This window comes from Pseudorca crassidens, chromosome 15, assembly GCF_039906515.1.
Source record: "Pseudorca crassidens isolate mPseCra1 chromosome 15, mPseCra1.hap1, whole genome shotgun sequence".
In the NCBI taxonomy this organism is placed as follows: Eukaryota; Metazoa; Chordata; class Mammalia; order Artiodactyla; family Delphinidae; genus Pseudorca; species Pseudorca crassidens.
In genome coordinates, this window is record NC_090310.1 from 35,593,015 (window position 1) to 35,613,276 (window position 20,262).

Sequence of the window (20,262 nt, forward strand, 5' to 3'; positions counted from 1 at the left end):
CTCGCGTCTCTCGGAGGATGCGGCCACGGGTGGTGGGGCCTGCGCTGCCCGGCGGAAGTCCGGCACGCTGCACACGTGACTTACGACGGTCTAGAGGCAGCGGTCAGAAAGGAACAAGAGACGTTAATTTTAATAGCACGTTTCCTTTTAACCCACAGTGTCTGAAACGTTGCCATTTCCGCACAGGTGATGAATGCAAGAAACTACCCACGAAGTATCTCATTCCTTTCTTCCTGCCGACTCTGGGAGCCCTGTGTGTATCTTGCACTGGCTACACCTCCATGGGTACGGCCGCGGGTCCGGGCGTCGGGGGCAAGTGGGAGCCAGGCCAGGGGGTCGGAAAGGGCACGGTATCCTGCGGGCAGTGCGGACACTGGCCTGGGAGGAGGAAGAAGTGGAGACGATGTGGGAACCAGATCGTAGAGGACTTCCAAGCCACGCTAAGAAGCTTGGACTTTATTTTTTGTGATGGGAAGGGGTCTAGGAGAGACACGATCAATGCAGAGTTCAACAAAACCTGTCTTAAAAACCTTTTTATTGAAGTACCGTATAAAGTACACTCAGAAGAGGGCTCATAACTGAAGTGTTTAGCTCCGTGAATTTTCACAAACTGAATATACGCCCGTGTAGCCGGCACCGCACCAAGCCCTCAAGTGGTTTGCTTCTTAAAACTTAATTTTTGGAAGTATAGAAATGTACAGGGAGGCCCCCTGCACCCTTCACCCCGCCTCTCCCAGTGCTAGCGTCTTGTTTGCCTAATGTATGGTATGGAAACCAGGTGATCGCTGTCAGTGCCCACCACAGGGCTTATTCAGATTTTACAGTTTTACATGCTCTCACTTATGTATGTGTGTGTACAGTTGCTCTGTACCATTTTGCAGCAGCAGTGTTTGAGAATTGGAGTTGCTGTGCAACCTCATCAGCACTTGATATTGTCAGATCATTATATTTTTCAGTTTTTTTTTTTCAGCAAATTTGGTAGGTGTAGAGTGGAATCTCACCACAGTTTTATTTATTTATTTATGTTTGTCCACACAGCCTGGCATGCGGGATCTTAGTTTCCCGACAAGGGATGAAACCTGCACCCTCCACAGTGAAAGCACAGAGTCCTAACCAGTGGATCATCAGGGAATTCCCCACAGTTTTAATTTCTGTCGCTATAGATTAGTTTTGTCAATTTAATTAATTTATTTTTAAATTTTGGTCGTGCCACACAGCTTGCAGGATCTCAGTTCCCTGACCAAGGATTGAACTCCAGGACACAGCAGTGAAAGTGCTGAATCCTAATAACCACTAGACCACCAGGGAACTCCCTAGTTTTGTTTATTTTAGATCTTCATACAAATCATACAGTATATATACTCTTTTTGTCTGGCTTCTCTTAATATAATTTTTTGAGATTCATGTATGGTTTTGTGTTTATTAGCAGTTTGTTCATTTTTATTGCTAAGAATATTGCATTGTATGAACATACCACAAAGTTGTTTAGCCAGTCACCTAACAGTGGACATTTAGGTTGCTTCCAACTTAACGGCTATTATGAATATATTTTAGTAGATGCTGTCCCCCAAATAGATTGTGCTAGGCTATTGATTCTGCCACCAGTGTGGCTGTGGAGGGACATTCTAAGCGTGTGACTCTCTTTGGTGATGGTTTCTTCGGGAGGGAGCTAGGCATTCTTGGTTCCTGGTGGCCTCCCCCACCCTATTTTAAGGTCTTTGTTAGGGATTAAATCTCATGGGAAATGTATGTCTGCTCTGATCTCAAGGATCATTACATTACACCGTGTCCTCTTTGTGAAGATCCTCAGAAGAAATTCCTGTTGAGTCTCAGCAGCAGAAATAATTTCACTTCTCCCGAACAGTTGTCTTGTTCTTATTTTAAGGACACTGTGAATTGGCAAGTGATCAAGTTACACACATGGGAAGACTTACGTATGTAGTGCCGTTTGCTTTTGTATCAGCCTTACAAATGGCTCCATTTTGTGTGCCTGCCTTTGTGTGGTTTTCATCTCCTGTTGCGTCCAATTCTTGCTTTCTTGGTGTACTTTATGGATATTTGGGAGTCATCTTTATGCTTTCCTGGCACAGGGTGGGTTATGATAAATAAATGCTGCTTGTTGCCCTGATTTCGGGGCATCCCTGTCAGCAGGGCATTCGCACCAGCTCTGTGAGATGTTTGAAGGGTTGTCTAGTGGAAAGGGGTGGGGGGGGCGCTTCCTGTGACCTTGGCCGCCTTAGCTGTTGGTTAACTGGCCTCAGACAAGTACATAAAGCACATGCAAATCCTCCAGCTGCCTCTTGGAGCTGGCTGGCCACGCTGTCCTTAGCCTGAGACTTTGTAGTCTCTGGCTCTCCCCTATCCCACCCGAGCCCATCCCATGGGTCCTTCTTTATCTGGCTGCCTCTCTGTGCTTTCCTGGATGCTACCATCCTTGTGGCATTTGTCTTTTTCCCTCTCTCTGGAGTTCTGTGTGCCTCCCTTGCCCTGCAAGTCCTGCGCTAGGGGTGAGGTTAGTGCCATCCCCTGCCTTGGTCCCCTCTCTCCTCTTGCCCTGCTGAGTTGCAGCTTCTGGTGTTGATTGACGTGAGCGTGTGCTGGCTGAGAGGAGGGGTAGGACTGGGGGCTGGGGGGCAGGTTGGGCCCTGAATCCGGCAGCTGTAGGAAGGAATGAGCTCCCCAAACCAGCTCTTCCCCCACCACACCCCTGGTGTTGAAAAGGAGCTAGGAGTGACAGCTGCAGAGTTTCCTGAATTAGGGGGCCTAGGTCACAGGTTCCTGCTGGTACGGCCTGTCTCCGTGGCAGCCTCAGGATCAAGTTCAAGAGGAAATGGCAAAGTGATTGGAGAAGGCTGTGGTGCTGTACACATTCCAGAGATTCGTTGTCTGCCTCACTGTTGCCTCCCCTCCTGTGGGAGATAGAGAGGATGCTCTGAAAATTTGGAAAGAGAATTGACGAAAATCTGTTCCCTTGTAGGGAGGAGGAATTGTCTGGGGTGGATGGGCGCAGAGGGTTAGTGGGGGGCTGCATGTTTGAGATCAGGGGAGAGGCGGTCTCCATTCTCTAGGGGACTCTCGTGGTGCGTGTCCCTGGCTTCCTGCGGGAAGGTGCGGTGGCAGGTGAGGAGGAGATCTGGAGCATTGTGGCTGGTTGTGGGCCTCACCTCGTATTCAAAACAGCAGAGTTAATGCTCTCTGGTAGTGAGTTCCCTGTCACTGGAGGTATTCAAACAGAGGTCTCTGTCAGAGCTATTGGGGGGGGGATTCCTGCACTGGGTATGAATTTGGGTCCTTCTAAGGTAGATAGCCTCTAATTCCTGAGGTAAATGGAAAGGTTCTCTCAGTGAGGGCTACTTCAGAAGAAATGAAATCTGCTGACACCTTGATTTTGGACTTAAACAGCCTCCAGAACTATGAGAAAATAAATTTCTGTTGTTTAAGTCCCCAGTCTGTGGTATTTTGTTATGGCAACCCTAGCAAACTAATATACTGTCCTTTTGTGACTTTTGTTTCACTTAGCATAGCATTTTCAAGGATTATCTATGTTGTAGCATGTATTAGTTTTTTTTTTTTAATGGCTGAGTAATATCCCATCGTATGGATGGACCACATTCTGTTTATCCATTCATCTACTGATGGACGCCTCGGCTTTTTTTCACCTTTTGGCTGTTGTGAATCATTGCTGGCTGTACAAGGATCTGTTTGAGCTCAGACAGGGCATGTTTAAATTAAATGCAGTCAACCCTTTAAGCAGTGCTGGGCTCACCCTCCCCGTCTGCCTGGCTTGGGTTCCTTTGGTTTCTCTGACCCTCTCTCTGTCCTGCACCCTCCGCCCCCTGTCACAGCCCTCCACTCTCTTCCCTGCCCTGCTAATTCCTCTCCCTACCCCCCCATGGATGACATTCACTTGATTGATGGGAGAAGCCCCGGGTTTGTGAGTCGGGCAGATCCGGGTTCAGGTCCAGCAGCTCCGTTCTGAGTTGGTGACGTTGAACAAGTCCCTTCAGCCCTGAGCCTCGGGCTCCACTGTGAGGTGGTGACGTCCGCCTCTTGTCCCTTGAAGCCCCTGGTGGGGCGGGCGCCTCCTTGGCTTGGACGTCCTTTTCTCTCCCGTGACCGAGCGCTGCCTCCTCCCTCACGGGGAGCGCCCCCCCAGCCCCCCAGCGTGCACATGGGTTGGAAGACTCAGTGTTGGTGTGTCAGTCAGGGTCTCCCGAGAAACAGCCAAGGGGACATGTGTTTACGGAGGGAGGCTGTGGGGACCGGAAAGTCGGAAATGCACGGGGGAGGTGGCAGCTGGAGAGTCAGGCAAGTCCATGAGTCCAAGTTGCTGTCTAGTCCAAACGCAGAACTCCTTCCCCTTGGGGGACCTCAGTCTTTTCTCTTAAGGCCTTCAACTGATTGGGTGAGGCCCACCCACATTAGGGAAGATGGTCTGCTTGAGTCAGAGGCTGTGGATTTAAATGTTAAGCACGTCTGAAAAACACCCACACAGCAGCACCAAGACTGATGTTTGACCACACAGCTGGGCCACATGGCCTTGTCAGGTTGACACATAAAGTTAACCATTGCAATCGATAACTCATCAGTTCTCTTCAAACTGATCTATAGATTCATCCTAATCCAATTAAACTCCAAGAAGGCTTTTAAAAAAACAATTGACAGGCTGATTCCGAAATTCATGTGGAAGTGCATGAAAGGGACGAGAATAGTCAAAACAACTTTAAAAAAGAAGATCAAAGTTGGAGACTTCACACTACCTGTTTTCAAGATTTATTAGGAAGCTATGGTGATCAAGATAGTGAGGTATTAGTGAGGGGATAGACACATAGATCAATGGAACAGAATGTAGTCCAGAAATAGATTCACACATATATGGTCAATTGATTTTCAAAAAAAGATGCAAAGGTGATTCAGTGGCCATTTTAACAAATGGCCAGTTGTGCTGGAACAACTGGACATCCATTTGTAAAAATCTAAATCTTGCTCCACATCTTGCAACATATTAAAAAAATGGCAGAAAATGGATTATAGGTCTAAATGTAAAACCTGAAACTATTACATTTCTAGAAGAAAACAGGAAAAAAATCTTTGTGACCTTGGGTTAGGCAAAGAGTTCTTCAGTATGACACCAAAGGCGTAATTCATAAAATAACAAATTGATCAATTGTACTTGATAAAAATTAAGAACTTCTGCCATTTGAAAGACACATGTGAATGAAAAGTTAAGCCACACACTTGGAGAAACTATTTATGAATGATGTTTCTGATAAACAGCTTGTCTCCAGCGTATGTAAAGAACTCTTAAAACTCAATAAAAGAGGGGTCTTCCCTGGTGGCACAGTGGTTGAGAGTCCGCCTGCCGATGCAGGGGACGCGGGTTCGCGCCCCGGTCCGGGAGGATTCCTCGTGCCGCGGAGCGGCTGGACCCGTGCGCCATGGCCACTGAGCCTGCGCGTCCGCAGCCTGTGCTCCGCGGCGGGAGAGGCCATAACACTGAGAGGCCCGCGTACCGCAAAACAAAACAAAACAAAAACTCAATAAAAGAAAACAACCGGTAAAAAAGAGGCAAAAGGGGCTTCCCTGGTGGCGCAGTGGTTGAGAGTCTGCCTGCCAATTCAGGGGACGCGGGTTCGTGCCCCGGTCCGGGAAGATCGCACATGCCGCGGAGTGGCTAGGCCCGTGAGCCATGGCCGCTGAGCCTGCGCGTCCGGAGCCTGTGCTCCGCAACGGGAGAGGCCACAACAGTGAGAGGCCCACGCACTGCAAAAAAAAAAAAAAAAAAATAGGCAAAAGATTTGAACAGGCACTTCATCGAAGATGCACTGAAGAAGTGGATGACAGGGACTTCCCTGATGGTCCAGTGGTTAGGACTCCATGCTTCCACTGCTGGGAGCCCGGGTTCAGTCCCTGGTTGGGGAACCTGCAAGCCGCATGGTGTGGCCAAAAAAACCCCCAAAAAACCAAAAGAGAAGTGGATGACAGATATACACATGGGAAGATGCTTAATATCATTAGTCGTTAGGAAAATGCAAATTAAACCTACAATGCAATATCACTACACACCTGTAAGGATGACTAAAATTTGAAAGACTGACCAAGTGCTGGTAAGGATGTGGAGGAAGTGGTGGTGGGAATGTAAAACGGTACAGTCACCTTAGAAAAAAATTTAAGGGGGCGAGGGATAAATTAGGAGTTTGGGATCAACATATACACATTACTATATATAAAATAGATAAACAACAAGGACCTGCTGTATAGCACAAGGAACTATACTCAATACCTTGTAATAACCTAGAATGGAAAAGAATATAAAAAAGAATATATATATATGTAACTGAATCACTTTGCTGTACACCTGAAACACAATATTGTAAATCAACTATACTTCAATAAAAATTTTAAAAAATTAATTAATAAAAGAAAGAAAAAATTTAAACACCTACCAACCAATCCACTCCTAGGTATTTACCCAAGAGAAATGAAAGCGTATGTCATAATGAATTGTACACGAACGTTCATAGCAGCTTTATTGGTAATAGCCAAAACTTGGAAACCACCCAAAAGTTTCTCAATAGATGATGGATAACAAACTGTAGTCCATCCAGGCCATGGAATCAGGATCAAAAGGAGTGAACTATCCATACGCGCTGCAATGTGAAGAAATCTCAGCGTAATTATGCTACGTGAAAGAAGCCAGATAAAAAGAGCGCATATGGGGAGATTCCATTTATATCAAAATCTAGGAAATGCAAACAAACGTGTAGTGACAGGAAGCAGATCAGTGGTTGCCTGGGAAGGGGTAGGAGGGAGGGACATAAGGAAAATTCGGGAGTGAGGAATCTTCGTTATTTTGATGGTGGTTCTGTACGTGTGTCAAAATGTATCGAATTCCACACTTTTAATACGCTGTTTGCTGTGTGGCCGTTGTACCTCAATAAAGCCATTTTAAATGTGAAGCACATGAAAGATGCCAAACTGACTTTCGCTCTTTCCTCCACAGCCGACTGTCACCCCCACAGGGACCCCCCTCCCCAGCAGGACCAGCCAGTGCTACCCCTCCTAGAACTGGCTTTCAGGGGCCATCATGTGCCCTCAGGAAAAGTGCATTAAGTAGCACATAGCAGAGGCACCGCTGGAAAGGGATCTGTCCCTCCACTGTCTGACCGACCACACTCAGAGCATCCAACGCACCTCCTCGCTCCCCTTTTTTCCCTCCCGTCAGCATTCTGTCGCTTCCAGAGGCCTGGGAAGGTGAAGCTCCTCACCATCGACCTCAAAGGTCGGGTCGTGGGGTTTCCTTAACTAACCATCGAGGCTCTCCCCTCCTGACCTTCGGGGAGGGGCTAAAACCTGTGTCAGTGGCTGTCGAATAGGCCCTTCGTTCACAAAACTGAAGCATGTGAAGGTCACTGATTGCCCAGACTTCAGCTCAAGTTACTGCAGATGCTGGGAAGACTCGGTTCCTGAGTCCCAGACCTGACCCAAAGGACGCCCCACGTTTTCTCTGCTACCCCGCCCCGTGACCCCTGTCACGTGACCCCAGGCAGATAGGGGAGAGAATCCAGATGGGACCTGCCTTCCGGGGTCGGCAGCTGGTGCAGCAGGGTCACAGCAGCCTCCTTGCAGCCTCTGGGGTCTGAGCTGCTTGCCCATCATGTCCGTCCAGTTGCCCTAGTGACTGTGTGACCCTTCTCCCCCGCCCCGCGCTGCCACCCACCCTATAAATAGAGGCGAGGAGCAGCTGGGCTCTCTTGGCAGTCACGATGAAGGCGCTGGTCCTGCTCTGCTGCTTCGTGGCCTCGCTTCTGCTCCCAGGACAAGCAGGTATGACCCCTGCCCTGTCAGCCAGGCCAGACTGCGACCCCCACGAGCCCCCGAGGTTTTATGTTTACCATGGGGTGGGAGGCTCGGGCGGGAGATGGAGGATGAGGCCTCCGTGATTCCTGGAGCTGATGGCAGACCTTTGCTCCCAGCCGGTCTCACCGAGAAGGCACAGGGTGTGGAGACCTGAGAGCACTTGGGGCTTGTGGGGAGGCCAGAGGGAGCGGAAGCCGTGACCCGAGAGGTGCAGGCAGGTGCAAGGCCTGGAGCAGGGGGCCAGGGCCAGAGACAAGGGCTGGCCAGTAGATGTTGTGGAAGAGAACCCCAAAAGTCAAGACTAGAGCCTCCTAGATGGACAGAGACCCCGATCTTGGAGGTGGAGGGGCCCCTGGATGTCGTTGAGTTGACCCTCCCACCTGGTGGAGATCGCAGAGGCCTGGCTTTGCATGAGTGAGGGCGGGGTGGGGGGGGCACAGCTTGGAAACAATGGGACAGAGTGGGGGTCAGTTTGGGACGGGATTGGAGATAAAAGTTGGGGATCAGGCTGGAAACCAAATTGGACACAGTTCAGAGGAGGAATGGAACCCACTCGAGTGAAGCTGGGCTAGGCTGGGGGCTTCATTGGAAGGGGGCTGGGGCCTGCGTGCCGTGGTTTTCCTTTGACATCTCAGCACTTTGTGTGGCAGAGGCAGTGGCTCTGGTTACGGCATGGGGGTTATTTATAGGCATGGAAGGGGTACTCGAGCATTTTGCCACCTTTGTTCCCAAGACTCCTGGGGCTGAGTTCCTCTCAGGGATGCTCCAGGGGTGCTCTGGGGACCCCCAGGAACCCGGAACTCCTGCTTTGCCTTTTCGCGACGTCTGGCTTCCTCTGCGCTGGGGATCGTGGGGCCTGGGAGCTTCTGTTTCTTGAGGTCCCAGACCCAGGCAGGAGAGCCTGTGGCAGGCAGGAGAAGCAGCCATTCCCTGGGGGGTTAGAGACCAAGGTGGGGGGCTCTGGCCTCGCGTGTGCCGCTGGGCCCTGCCCTTGTCTGTCCTTGAGTTAATTTGGGCTCCGTGGGGCTGCAGTGGCTGGGGTGGCGAGGATTCCAAGCGGCTGTCAGGCGGCTAAGTATGGAAACAGTCGTGTCATTTGATCCTGAGCCCGGGATCCACTGCCACCCTCTCCCCAGCTCCGCCCGGCCCCAGCTGCCACCTCGCTCTGCTTCCATGCCGCTGCCCCAGGAACTTTTAGCCTTTTAGGGACATCCTTTATCTTTCCTTCCACGAAGGGAACTGGACATCTGGAATGTTCCACAGGCCTCATTGGGGGATCTTGCTGTTGGGAAAGGAGGCGGGTGGGTGCTCTGTGCAAAAATCCTCTCTTTGCAGGCCCTTTCCTTCGCAAACTCTGCGGTGTGACCCTGACCTGGCTTCCGGGAAAGGGTTGTCCACCAGTGTGCGAGGTTCCCGCCCTCCTCACCCCAGCTCAGGACTTGGGCTGTGCGTTCTTCCCGGCGGTGGGCTTTCTCACCCCTCCAGACGCATATTGCACACCCCAAAGACTGCTTCCTCCTGCGATACCTGGGGGAGATTTCAGCCATAAGAGTGGCTTCCCCCCACCCGCATAATGACAGTCCTTCCTACTGGTTGACTTTCCCCTAAAATATGCCACCCGGTAAATGCCACCGTGCCCACAGGCAGCAGCTTTGGTCCTGAACTTCCCACCCCACTGCTGAATCCTCATTTCCATTCCCGTGTCACTCGCCTCTCACCTGTGGCAGGCAAACTTCTCTCTAACTCCCCTTCCTGCTTCCTGGGGGGACCGTACAGAGCTGCCCTTCCTTCTCTTGTGCCCATGTTGCTCCCGTGGCCCTCTGATCTGGGGTGATGGGCTCCACAGCCTCCCCCCCGAACCCTGATCCACCCTAGTCCTTGGTCTCGGGGTCCTCCTCTTTGTCTCAGGGACCTGGCCTGGGGACAAGCCTGCTCAAGGACAGAGGAGAACAGCCCCAAGAGGGTTTACTCAGTCTGCTCATTGTCCAGGTAAGGGAGCGAAAGCCAGAGGAAAGAGAGCCATGTTCAAGGTCAGACAGCAATTCAGTGGCAGGCACACCCAGCCAGGGCTAGTCTTAGCCCACCTGGGAGTTTCTGTCCTCCCTCAGCTGCTCTCTCTCTGACAGGCCTCCTTGGACGCCCCAGTCCCTCTGTCTGTGGGCGTGAGGCCACAGGAGGCTAGCTTCCCTCGGGATACAGGTCAAGACTGATGCCTTTGAACTTTGACTCCTCAGAGAGCATGTGGGGTGGGATGGGAGAGGGGCTGAGAAAACATTGCTTTGGGCTTAAGCTGCTGGCATTTGTTAGGCCGAATTTGGGACATCCTTGTTTCCCATTACCTGCTTGAGGCAGAGATGGGGGGATGGCAGGTGTCCTGAGTCTGCTCATCTGTTTCCTCCAGCCCAGCCCTGGTTTGCAGACTTGCCCACCTGTTCTGGCCCCACCCTGACATCCGATGGAGAGAGGTTGGTTCACACTGGGGCTCCCAAAGGCCCTCCATGAGCGATGGGGGTCTCTCAGGAACTCCTTCGTGACCCTTCCTCACCCACCTGGAAGGAGGCGGTTTTCATATACCCTCTGCACGGCAGCCCAGATACCACGATCCACCGTGGGGAGGGCTCTGAGAAAAGGTCATGTGCTCAGGGGTCCTGGGGAGATAGCAGACCCCAGAAGCCTCTCCAGCCCTCCTGCAAGTTGTGTCCCCAGCAAGGTCCCCGACTCCTGGCTCAGTGCAGCTGGATGAGCCATAGGGAGCACGTGGTCCACCGTGTGAGGCACTAGTCTGGATTTGCTCAATGGATGCAGCCCTCAGATGTGGGCACCTTGCCTGGTGGCCTGTGGAACCACAGTTTGGGAAATGCTGGCTTTGTCTCCCATCTGGGTGTGACAGTGAAGCTCAGACAGCTAGTTCAAGGGCCAGAGCTGGAATTCTGGACCAGAAGGAGGCCCTGACGAGGCCAGTTGCATCCACCTGGCCCTTTGGTGCTCGCTTAGGTGTGGTGGGCTGGGAAGGAGCCTAATCCCTTTGGACACAGGAGAAAGATGGCTGGTCCTCCTTCAACGTGGTCTGAGAGGCCAGTACAGGGCATAGATATGATGCCTTCTGGCCTGGAACAAGGGTGGTGACTGGGGCAGGGGGAACGGGTGGGGTCTGCCGCTGTGGGATGCCCCTCCCCTACTCCAAATCCAATCTAAAGCTGGACTCACAACCCCTTACATTTAAATATTGCTCGAGGATAGTGTAGGTCACAGCTGGTATGACCTTGCCAGAAAAAAAAAAAGACCAGGATCATAAAAGAACCAATTTTAAAAGTTCATCTGGGGTCCTTATGAATTTTGGGTTCTGGGGGACATCTGGATGGAGATAGTTAGCTTAGGAGGAAAGTCAGGTCTGGGGATCCAGAGATGAGATTTGTTTGAGTAAAGATGAGGGTGAGGCTGTGAGATTGCCAAGGAAGCTGTCGCAGAGAAAGAGATTCAAGGACCGGACCCTGGGGAGTGGGAAGAGGAAGAAGATAAATGGATTTCAGGAAGATGGAATGAGATCCAGGCAGAGGTGGGACCTGACAGCGGAGCGGAAGGATGCTTCCTGGAGAGGCAGTGAGTCTCACGGAGAAGCCATGGAAGGTGAGGTGTTAGCTTGGACACCAGGAAGCCGAGAACTGTCAACGAACGGCTCATATTATTCAGTGAGGACAGGGAGGCAACACATTCACCCAGTGAGACTTTTAACATTAAGTCTGTGAAGGATAAATGACCCTAAGAGGAGGTGGCGGTGGGTGGGTTTGCCAGAGGAGGCTGTGTGTTTATGGGCTGGCAGGAGGGCTCAGAGGAGCAGGAAAGGCTGATGAACACAGTGGATGGAGTGGCCTGGACGTCAGAGCTTGAGTGGGATGCACAGGTCCTAGGTGGGTCTGAGGAGACATGTCGTGGAGACCCCAGAGGGACACCATACACTCGAGGTCCCCTCAGTAGCCCTAGTACCCGTCAGGGAACTGCACTAGGAAGTGGGGATCCTGGTCTATACTGGGGATTGCTATGGAGTGGGGAGGGCCATGGAGGGGAAGGAACCAGCTGATCTGCCCAAGAACCCTGTGGGGTGGAAAGGGAGGCTGGTTGTCCCAAGATGTGTGGACTTGCACAGCAGGGCCCAGACCAGAGCCTGGTCTCCAGTCCCGTCCGAGATGAGGCCAGGAGATGGCCAGTGAATCAGCATTTTAGTCACAGTGGATGTTGGTCTCTTGCTGTTGGTTTACCAGCCCCAAAATCCGACCCCAGGCTCCACACCCGAGGTGTTCATTCCGCAGATGTGCACTGGGCCTGCACCCGAAAGCGCTGTGTTCAGACTCGGGTTAGATTACCTTAGTGGAAGCCGCTGGGGGGCACACAGCCCAGAGGCAACTGGGCTCAGGTTTCCTCCAGGGTGTTTTCCCGGTGGCTGCAAGGCCTCCCTCTGTGGCTCCCTGGCCCATCGGCGGGACTCATTTTGGGCTGAGGGGACCCACGATCTGCTCTGGGAGGCCAGGCCCCTCTAAGACCACTCACCTGCCTCACCTGCCTTCTCAGGGGCCATCTGGACTCGGGAGGTAGAAGTCTGGCTTCAGAATCCTACCTCTGCCCTGTCGGGTTCCTTTTCTCCCTCTTGGTGGTTCCCTTCTCTCCCCCAACACCGGCCCTGCTCTGTCCCCCCATAATATATGCCCTGAAACTTGTTCCAACAAGGGTCAATGGCTCAACACTTAAACTGTCACTTTCCCAAACCACTTGTTTCAAAAGAGTCAGAAGATTTTACCTTAAGGAATGCATCTCTAACATGGAATTTCTCATTGCTCTGGTGGGCAAGGTCTTACCCAAAGTCCCTAATCACGGCATTGAGGCAATAGATAGTCCATCGATTCTGAGTGCCGAGGGGTGAGCTGTAGAGCGGGGCTTTCTCTACTGGACCCTGAAAGAGCGAGGCAGGGAGTGGACTGGAGCCACGGTGGCCACAGCTGCAGAACTTGCTCAGTCCTCAGGAGGCCCCATCCTCTCTGCTCACCCCCAGCCTTTGTGACCTCAGCTGGAGGTGAAGCGGGTAGCATAATTCGGCAAATGGGATGGGTCAGTTTTAGCTGAGTTTCTGGAGACATCCATTTCCTGGTCTGTGTCACCTGTGCTGTGTCTTTCTCTGGGTTCAGGGACATCCTGTTCCATTTGGTTTCAGCCGCATCCCTCTCCAGCCCCAAAGGAGGATTTGTTCAGAGTCAAGGTCCCAGGTACCCCTCTGCCCCGGGGACAAGCCTGCACTCTTTGCTTCCTTGTCCTCCCTCTCAGAGAGCTCCAGATTAGCCTGTCCTGAGCTGCCCATCCTCAGCATGAGGGGTTTGGTGGAATCTGCTTTTAAAATGCCTGAGCTGTTAGGTCAGCTGTTCACAGCCCCAGGCAGGGCCTACAGTAGCTACCTCCCTACCCTCCAGCTCTTCCCCGGCTGGGCTGGTGTGGAGGGGAGCCTGGTTGTGGGTGTGCCCAGAGGCCTGCTTCTGAAGACCAGGAGACCATGGGGCTGGCTGGCAGCCGCTGCCTGGCCCCATCCCAGGAGCCTGTCTTTCCTGGGATTGTGTCATCGGGACGACAGGAAGGCACAGTCGCTCTTGCTCTGTCCAGCTCTCAGTCCAGGACCCAGAAGGATTTCGGGTGGGAGGTTGGCCCAGCTGGGGCAGGCTCCCCAGGTTCATTTCAAGGCTGTTAAGTGATCAGAAGAGGCTTTTCTCCTCTGGCCCTTGGGTGGGCCCTTCCCCAGGGGTCCTTGTCTTTCACAACCTGGAGAGCACTTGACCTCTAGCCCTCTGTCAACTCAGAGAGAGTGCTCAAGGGCACAGAATGAGCACAGGCTGTGTGGCCAGTCCTGGGGAGAGGAGAGCTCCTCAGAAGCAGAGGGTCCTGAAGAAATGGGTGATGTGACCATCCCTGGGGAGCCCACCCTGGGTTGGGAGCCAGGATGGACTTGTGACTTGGGGTGACAGGCAGTACGTGATCAGCAAGAGGCATGAGGGTGCAATGTGGATTTGGACGCAGCAGGAACAGAGGGGAGGAAGGGTGGGGCTGGTTAATCACACAAGGTGGGCACTTGATGGGAGAGGCCGGAAAGATGAGGCGGATGGGGGCCCTTCTCTGAAAGGCCCAGCTCTCCAGCCCCAAGGCCAGGCTGTGCCCATTGTGAGGTCCCAGCTGGCCACGCTGTGCAGGCAGGAATGGGCTATGGCCCATTGTGAGGTCCCAGCTGGCCACGCTGTGCAGGCAGGAATGGGCTGTGGCCCTGCCCCCAGGAGCCACATTCTATTTAAGGAGACGACGCGCACTGAAAAAAAGTGTAACTAACACCCCCGGCAGCTCTGGTTGGAGTTCAGAGGAGGGCTGGAAGGTTGGCCTCATGGAGGGGCAGGGTTTCAGCTACACTGGGAGGAAGGGGACCATTGCTGGACTGCCAGCTGCAAGAGGACAGGGCTGCGCATTTGTTTAATTTGCTCACCACTCCATTACCAACACTTAGCACTGCACCTGGCTCACTGGAGGCACTCGACAATGTCTGATGAATGAGGATGCAGAGACAGTGGAGTATCTGAAGATGGTGATCAAAGCCAGGAGTGGGGGAGCTCGGAGCATTGCGCTGGCAGGGACGGGCTGACACCGGCTCTGGCTAGATTGTGGGGCTCCTGTTTGGGGAGATCAGACCACCCTGATGGGTTGGAGCCCATTTGGAAGGGCCTTGAATGCCAAGCCAAGTGGCTCTCTCCCTAGCCCTCAGCATACTCTAGCCTCCTCCCCTTCCAGTGAGCCCCTCCCCTTCTCCTCCCTCTCGGATATTTTTGGATACTTCTAGAGTGGGGACTGCATTTTGAGCTCAAACAGGTGCAGGCAAAGTCTGGCCTGGAGTTCTGGGCCTGCAGGAATTGGGTTGCACTGGGAGATCAGCCCACAACCAGGCCAGGGGAGAGCCCTGGGGTTTGGGAGCAAACCCTCCCTCCCGCACCTGGTCGCTGCCAAAACTGCTGCTCCTGGTTCTCCTCCAAGTGGCCATTCATCTGCCTCCCATAGAATTTTCCCTAGATGGCAATAGGTGAGGACAAAGCCATCGCCTTGATCACTAGGTCTCTGAAGTGCATCTGATTCCATAGCTGCCTGCCCTGTACACCTGCACTCACCAGAGAGGCTTTCAGCCACTACTGGTTACTTGGTCTTTCCTTCTGCCCTTTGTTCCGAGGATCGGGTAATAGAAGATCGCTTATTTCTCTAGCTTATCCCAGGAGGCGAAGACACCAGGAATGCTCCCTGGGACCTGGGAAGGGGTCTGGACAAACTGGTGAGGGGTCACAGCCCTTGCTGTGGCCTGGGGGAGCCCATCCTGGCCTCAGGCTCCCAGCAGAAAGAGCCTGGGTCCCGGCTGTGACAGAAACAGAAGTCCTGTGGCGAATCCACCTCCTTCTCCTGTCTTTTCCTGCCTTAGTTTTGTTTTTGAGTGGATAGTTTAGGCCAGTGGCCTCTCCATCCAGACCCCCCTTCCCCAGGGCTGCCCACACGTGTGCCTGGGGTGGGGGTGGCATGCACTCTGGGACTTGAGGACAGAGCAAGCCCTGGCATTGTCATAATTCGCCACCAAGCCCCTTACCATCTCTGCACCTGTTTGCTTGCCCGTAAAACAGGATAATAATACTTGCCCTATTTACAGCCTGGGGTTGTTATTTGACTAAAATAAGAAAATGGTTATTGGATGCTTAGGATGTTTTTCGATCTTAGACACTTCTTAAGGTTAAAAGGACTGTGACAATGAGTACAGGGTCTCGCTGCGGACAGTATTGCTGTAGCTTGACATCTGCCTCTGGTTTCCTCAAATATCATGAAACTTGGACACCTCGGGGAGTAGTCAGAGCTTGCCGGGAGAGGGGGAGCAGGGGATGGGGCCGGGGCCCTGGGGCTGGTGAGCGTGACCAAGTTAGCAAGAGAGGGACCGGGAAGCTTTTGTAGGGCTGAGTTAGGTGTTGGTTCCTATATTATTTTCCTGGGGCTGCCATAACAAATGACTCCAAACTGGGTGGCTTCAGACAACAGAAATGTATTCTCTCCCAGTCTGGAGGCCAGAAGTCTGAAATCAAGGTGTGGGCAGGGCCGCGCTCCCTCTGGAGGCTCCTGGGGAGGATCCTTCCTGCCAGCTTCTGGTGGGTCCGCAGGCCTAGGCCTTCCTTGGCTGGTGGCTGCATCTCTCCAATCTGTGCCTCTGTCCTCACATGGCCTCTTCTCTGTGTGTCTCCTCCTCTTTTTTTTTTTTTAATATATATATATATTTTAAATTAATTTTATTTATTTATTTATTTTTGGCTGCGTTGGGTCTTCGTTGCTGCACACTGGCTTTCTCTAGTTGCAGCGAGCAGGGGCTACTCTTCGTTGAGGTGCGCGGGCTTCTCATTGCAGTGGCTTCTCTTGTTGCGAAGTACGGGCTCTAGGAGCGCAGGCTCAGTAGTTGTGGCACATGGGCTCAGTTGCTCCTCAGCATGTGAGATCTTCCCAGACCAGGGCTTGAACCCGTGTCCCCTGCATTGGCAGGCGGATTGTTAACCACTGCGCCACCAGGGAAGCCCTCTCCTCCTCTTATAAGAGCACCAGTCATTGGATTCAGGGCCCACCCTAATCCAGTATGACCTCATCTTGACTAATTACCTCCGCACAGACCCTATTTCCAAATCATATCACATCCTGAGGTTCCAGATGGGACACTCTTCAACCACTATGGTTCCTTAGCTCTGGACCCAGGCTGCTGAGCAGTTGCTGGCTGTGAACAGATTGTTCTCGTCTCTCTCCCAGGTGGTCGCACCTGTTTCCTTGGTCCTCTCTCGGGCCCCACTGCCTACGCGATTGCACTAGCGGCTAACCTGGAGCTCTGCTGACATTCCCTGGACAAGTGTGTTGAATGAATGGATGGACAGCTGGCCAGGGGCAGGGGATTCCAGGAGCAGCACCTAGCCTAGCGGTGGTGCTGGGGAGGACAGTGGGGAGAATTTTCCAGGAATAGACATGTGCTGAGGGCAGGGGGTCTGGTTTCCGGCTGGTCGTGTGATGGGGAGAGTGGTGAGCTGAGAACCCAGAAACTCTCCTGGGGAGTGAGCACCAGCACCCACCCCTGCACTGTCTCCTACGTGCTTGGCAGGGGAGGAGGAGGATGCAGGCCCCTCCTACTACTCTGCAGACGCCACTTGGAGAAAGAACTTCCCGGTGACCCTCTGCCGCCATCCACGAGGGGTCCACCTCTCAGCTTCTGCATTCCTACGCTCTCCTTGCCGGCAGGAGCCCCTAGCTGGAAGGTGTCTGGGTCTCCTCACAGCGGAGTTAGGGGTCCCCAACCCAGAGACTGGGGTGTCGGCCAGCTCTGGGAGCTGGTGACTGTGGCTCTGTGGCGCTCTCTGTGGTTTGTCCTGGCTCTGGAGGAGCGCAGGGGTGGGGGCAGTTCTCCAGGGGCCCCTCGTCTTTCCAGAAATGCTCACCAGCATTTTGCTGGTCATTTTGCACCCAAAATACCCTATCCCTCCTACCCCAGGAGCTCCTACGATGAGCCCCCGGGGTCCACATCCCTGCCTGGCACTGAAACTCTGCAGCCAGGAAGCAAGTTCTCTCTTCCTGTCTGCCCGCCGCCGCTCCAATTAGCTGCTATTTCTTTAAGGGGAGGATCTTTATATTTAGGAATCCAGATCGTGGTTATCACAGCAACCTCCTGAGCTGGTAAGGCAGATCCTCCTAGGACCCTTGATCACAGAATAATAGGACTGCGCAGGTAAAGTGACCTCGCCCGTGGGTACTTCTCTGGCTCTGAATCCTGGTCCTGAATATCCTGTCTTCTGGAACTTTGAACTTTCTGAGTTAAGGGAAGGCCTCATGTTTTGCCACCATCCATCCATCCATCCAATGGCTGTTCAGGTGCTGGGATACAAAAATCTCTGATAGACAGGAAACCAGATAAGTAAGTTATCTAGTTCATTAGATATTTATAGGTGCAGCTGAGAAAGAGACTAGGATGGAAAGAGGGGAAGGTGGGTTGGGAGGTAGCCTCACCAGGGTGGCCGGGAGGCCTGGCAGAGAAGCTGACCAGAAGCCAAGACTCAGGGAAGGAGCGGAGAGAACTAGGCAGTTATGTGGGGAGCATTCCCAGCAGAAAGCACAGCACAGGGAGGAAGGGGGGCCTCACGCTCCCCGGAAGAGCGAAGCAAAGAGACAGAGACGGGTGGGGGTGGGCAGCGTTGGAGGGTGAGTGCAGAGGGGGGCAAGGGGCTCAGGAAGGGGCTGTTCCACAGTCCAGGTGAGAGACAACAGCACCTGGGGCCAGGGCTGGTGGGGGCGGGGGAGAAACAGTTAAATTGAGGATAGATTTTGAAGGTAGACAACAGGTTCAACTAAGGTTTTGGAGAAAGAAAAGAAGTGTAGATGCTTTATGTGCTTTTTTTTTTTTGGCCAAGCCCTGGGATCTTAGTTTCCCGCAGTGAAAGTGCCACATCTTAACCACTGGACCTCCAGGGATGTCCTAATGCTTTTTTTTTTTAAATTTATTTATTTTTATTAATTTATTATTCTTGGCTTTGTTGGGTCTTCGTTGCTGCGTGCGGGCTTTCTCTAGTTGCAGTGAGCGGGGGCTACTCTTTGTTGTGGTGCACGGGCTTATTGCGGTGGCCTCTCTTGTTGCGGAGCACGGGCTCTAGAGAGTGAGGGCTTCAGTATATGCAGCACATGGGCTCAGTAGTTGTGGCTCGCAGGCTTTAGAGCGCAGGCACAGTAGTTGTGGCGCACAGGTTTAGTTGCTCCGCGGCATGTGGGATCTTCCTGGACCAGGGCTCGAACCCGTGTCCCCTGCATTGGCAGGTGGATTCTTAACCACTGCGCCACCAGGGAAGCCCCATTTTTGGAACAGCTTTATTGAGATATAATTAATATACTCTACAATTTGCCCATTTAAAGTGTACAATTCAATAGTTTTTAGTATATTCACAGAAATGTGTAACTATCAGCACAGTCAATTCTAGAATATTTTTCTTCACCTCAAAGAGAAACCCCCGTGTCCATCAGCAGTCACCCCACCCCCTGCCCTGTTCCACCCCTGCCCAGCCTCCCATCCCCTGGCTGCCACTAATCTGCTTTCTGCCTCTCTGGGTTTCCCTGTTCTGGACATTTCATGTAAATGGAATCATGCAATATATGGTGTTTTGTGTCTGGCTTCATTCACCGAGCATCATGTCTTCAAGCTTCATCCACCGTGTAGCCTGTGTCAGTGCTTCATTTCTTTTTATGGCTGATAATATTCCACTGTATGGATGGACCACATTTTGTTTATCCATTCATCCATTGATGAACATTTGGGTTGTTTCCACTTTTTGGTTATTGTGAATAATGCTGCTGTGAACATCGGCGTATATGTTCTTGTGTGGAGATGTGTTTGGGTGAGAGTTTATCCTACCAGTAGAAGTTCCGTATACTTTTCTAGTAGTATCGGCTTTCAGAATTCCATCACATGTCATTTAAGCCTCCCACCCTCTGACACGCAACAGGTGCTCCATCAGTAGCAGTGGAATGAAGGTAGAACGAATCTGGAGGTGGGGAGGGTGCATATTTTTCTCTTCTGTCTTATTACTGATGAAACGGGGACAGAAAACTAAAATACTTGTTCGAGGCCCACCTGCTGATTAGGGGAGCAAATTCGAGTCCTGACTCTGTCCTTCTCTTTTCTTCTTCCTCCCCAGAGTCACAGAGTTTCCAGGGCTTCCCCCCCGAACCTGCAGCTCTGCCTGGCCACTGGGGTTCCATCCCAGGGGTAAGGACTTCCCACCCTTTTGTGCTCTCCTTCCAGAAATATCCCCTGGAAGGGTAGCAAGGCCAGTTAGACCCCAGACCCACAATGTTCTTGGAGCTCATGGGCATCAGCCCTGCTGGCCGCCTGTGGCCTTGGAGATGGGCCGTTGCCTGGGATGGCGAGCCAGGGTCAAGCCTGCTACAGCCTCCTGCAGGGAGGCTCCACTGTGCCACCAGGGAAGTCCTGAGCATGATTTCTTAAAGAATGCCGCAGGCGTCTGTTGTGTGAGTCTTGGTGCTCAGAGCTTTCTCAGGCTCTTCTGTGGGGTGTAAAGAGATAATGGACCTACCTTCTGCGCTGGAGGGGATGACAAACTAGAAGGGAAGGAATGACACCCTCCTCTGCCCCGCCAACACACACAGGTCACAGCCACACAGGGCAGGGGCTGCGTCACCTGGCTCAGTGTGGACAGTCGTGGACACTGAGTCAGCTGAGGTCAGGGGGCCCCGTGTAGCCTGGGGTAGTGAGGCCCGGGAGGTGTCGTGGGGCGGTGGAACATAGCTGGTTTGAGGGACTGGGTGCGGCTGGATCCACAGGAA

The 20,262-nt window shown here is 52.6% G+C and overlaps 1 protein-coding gene across 2 annotated transcripts in view; it reads left to right on the forward strand.

The window, feature by feature from the left end:
- Positions 1-7,571: 7,571 nt before the first annotated feature.
- SRL (sarcalumenin) overlaps positions 7,572-20,262 on the forward strand; it is a 35,504-nt gene continuing 22,813 nt past the window's right edge. Inside the window, exon 1 of one of the 2 annotated variants that reach the window (XM_067706811.1) lies at positions 7,572-7,827. In XM_067706811.1, the coding sequence (XP_067562912.1) occupies positions 7,767-7,827 (61 nt within the window). In that variant the 5' untranslated portion in view covers positions 7,572-7,766. Of the gene's footprint in view, positions 7,828-19,663; positions 19,685-20,262 lie in introns of those variants that run through there. The other variant, XM_067706812.1, reaches the window with a different exon arrangement.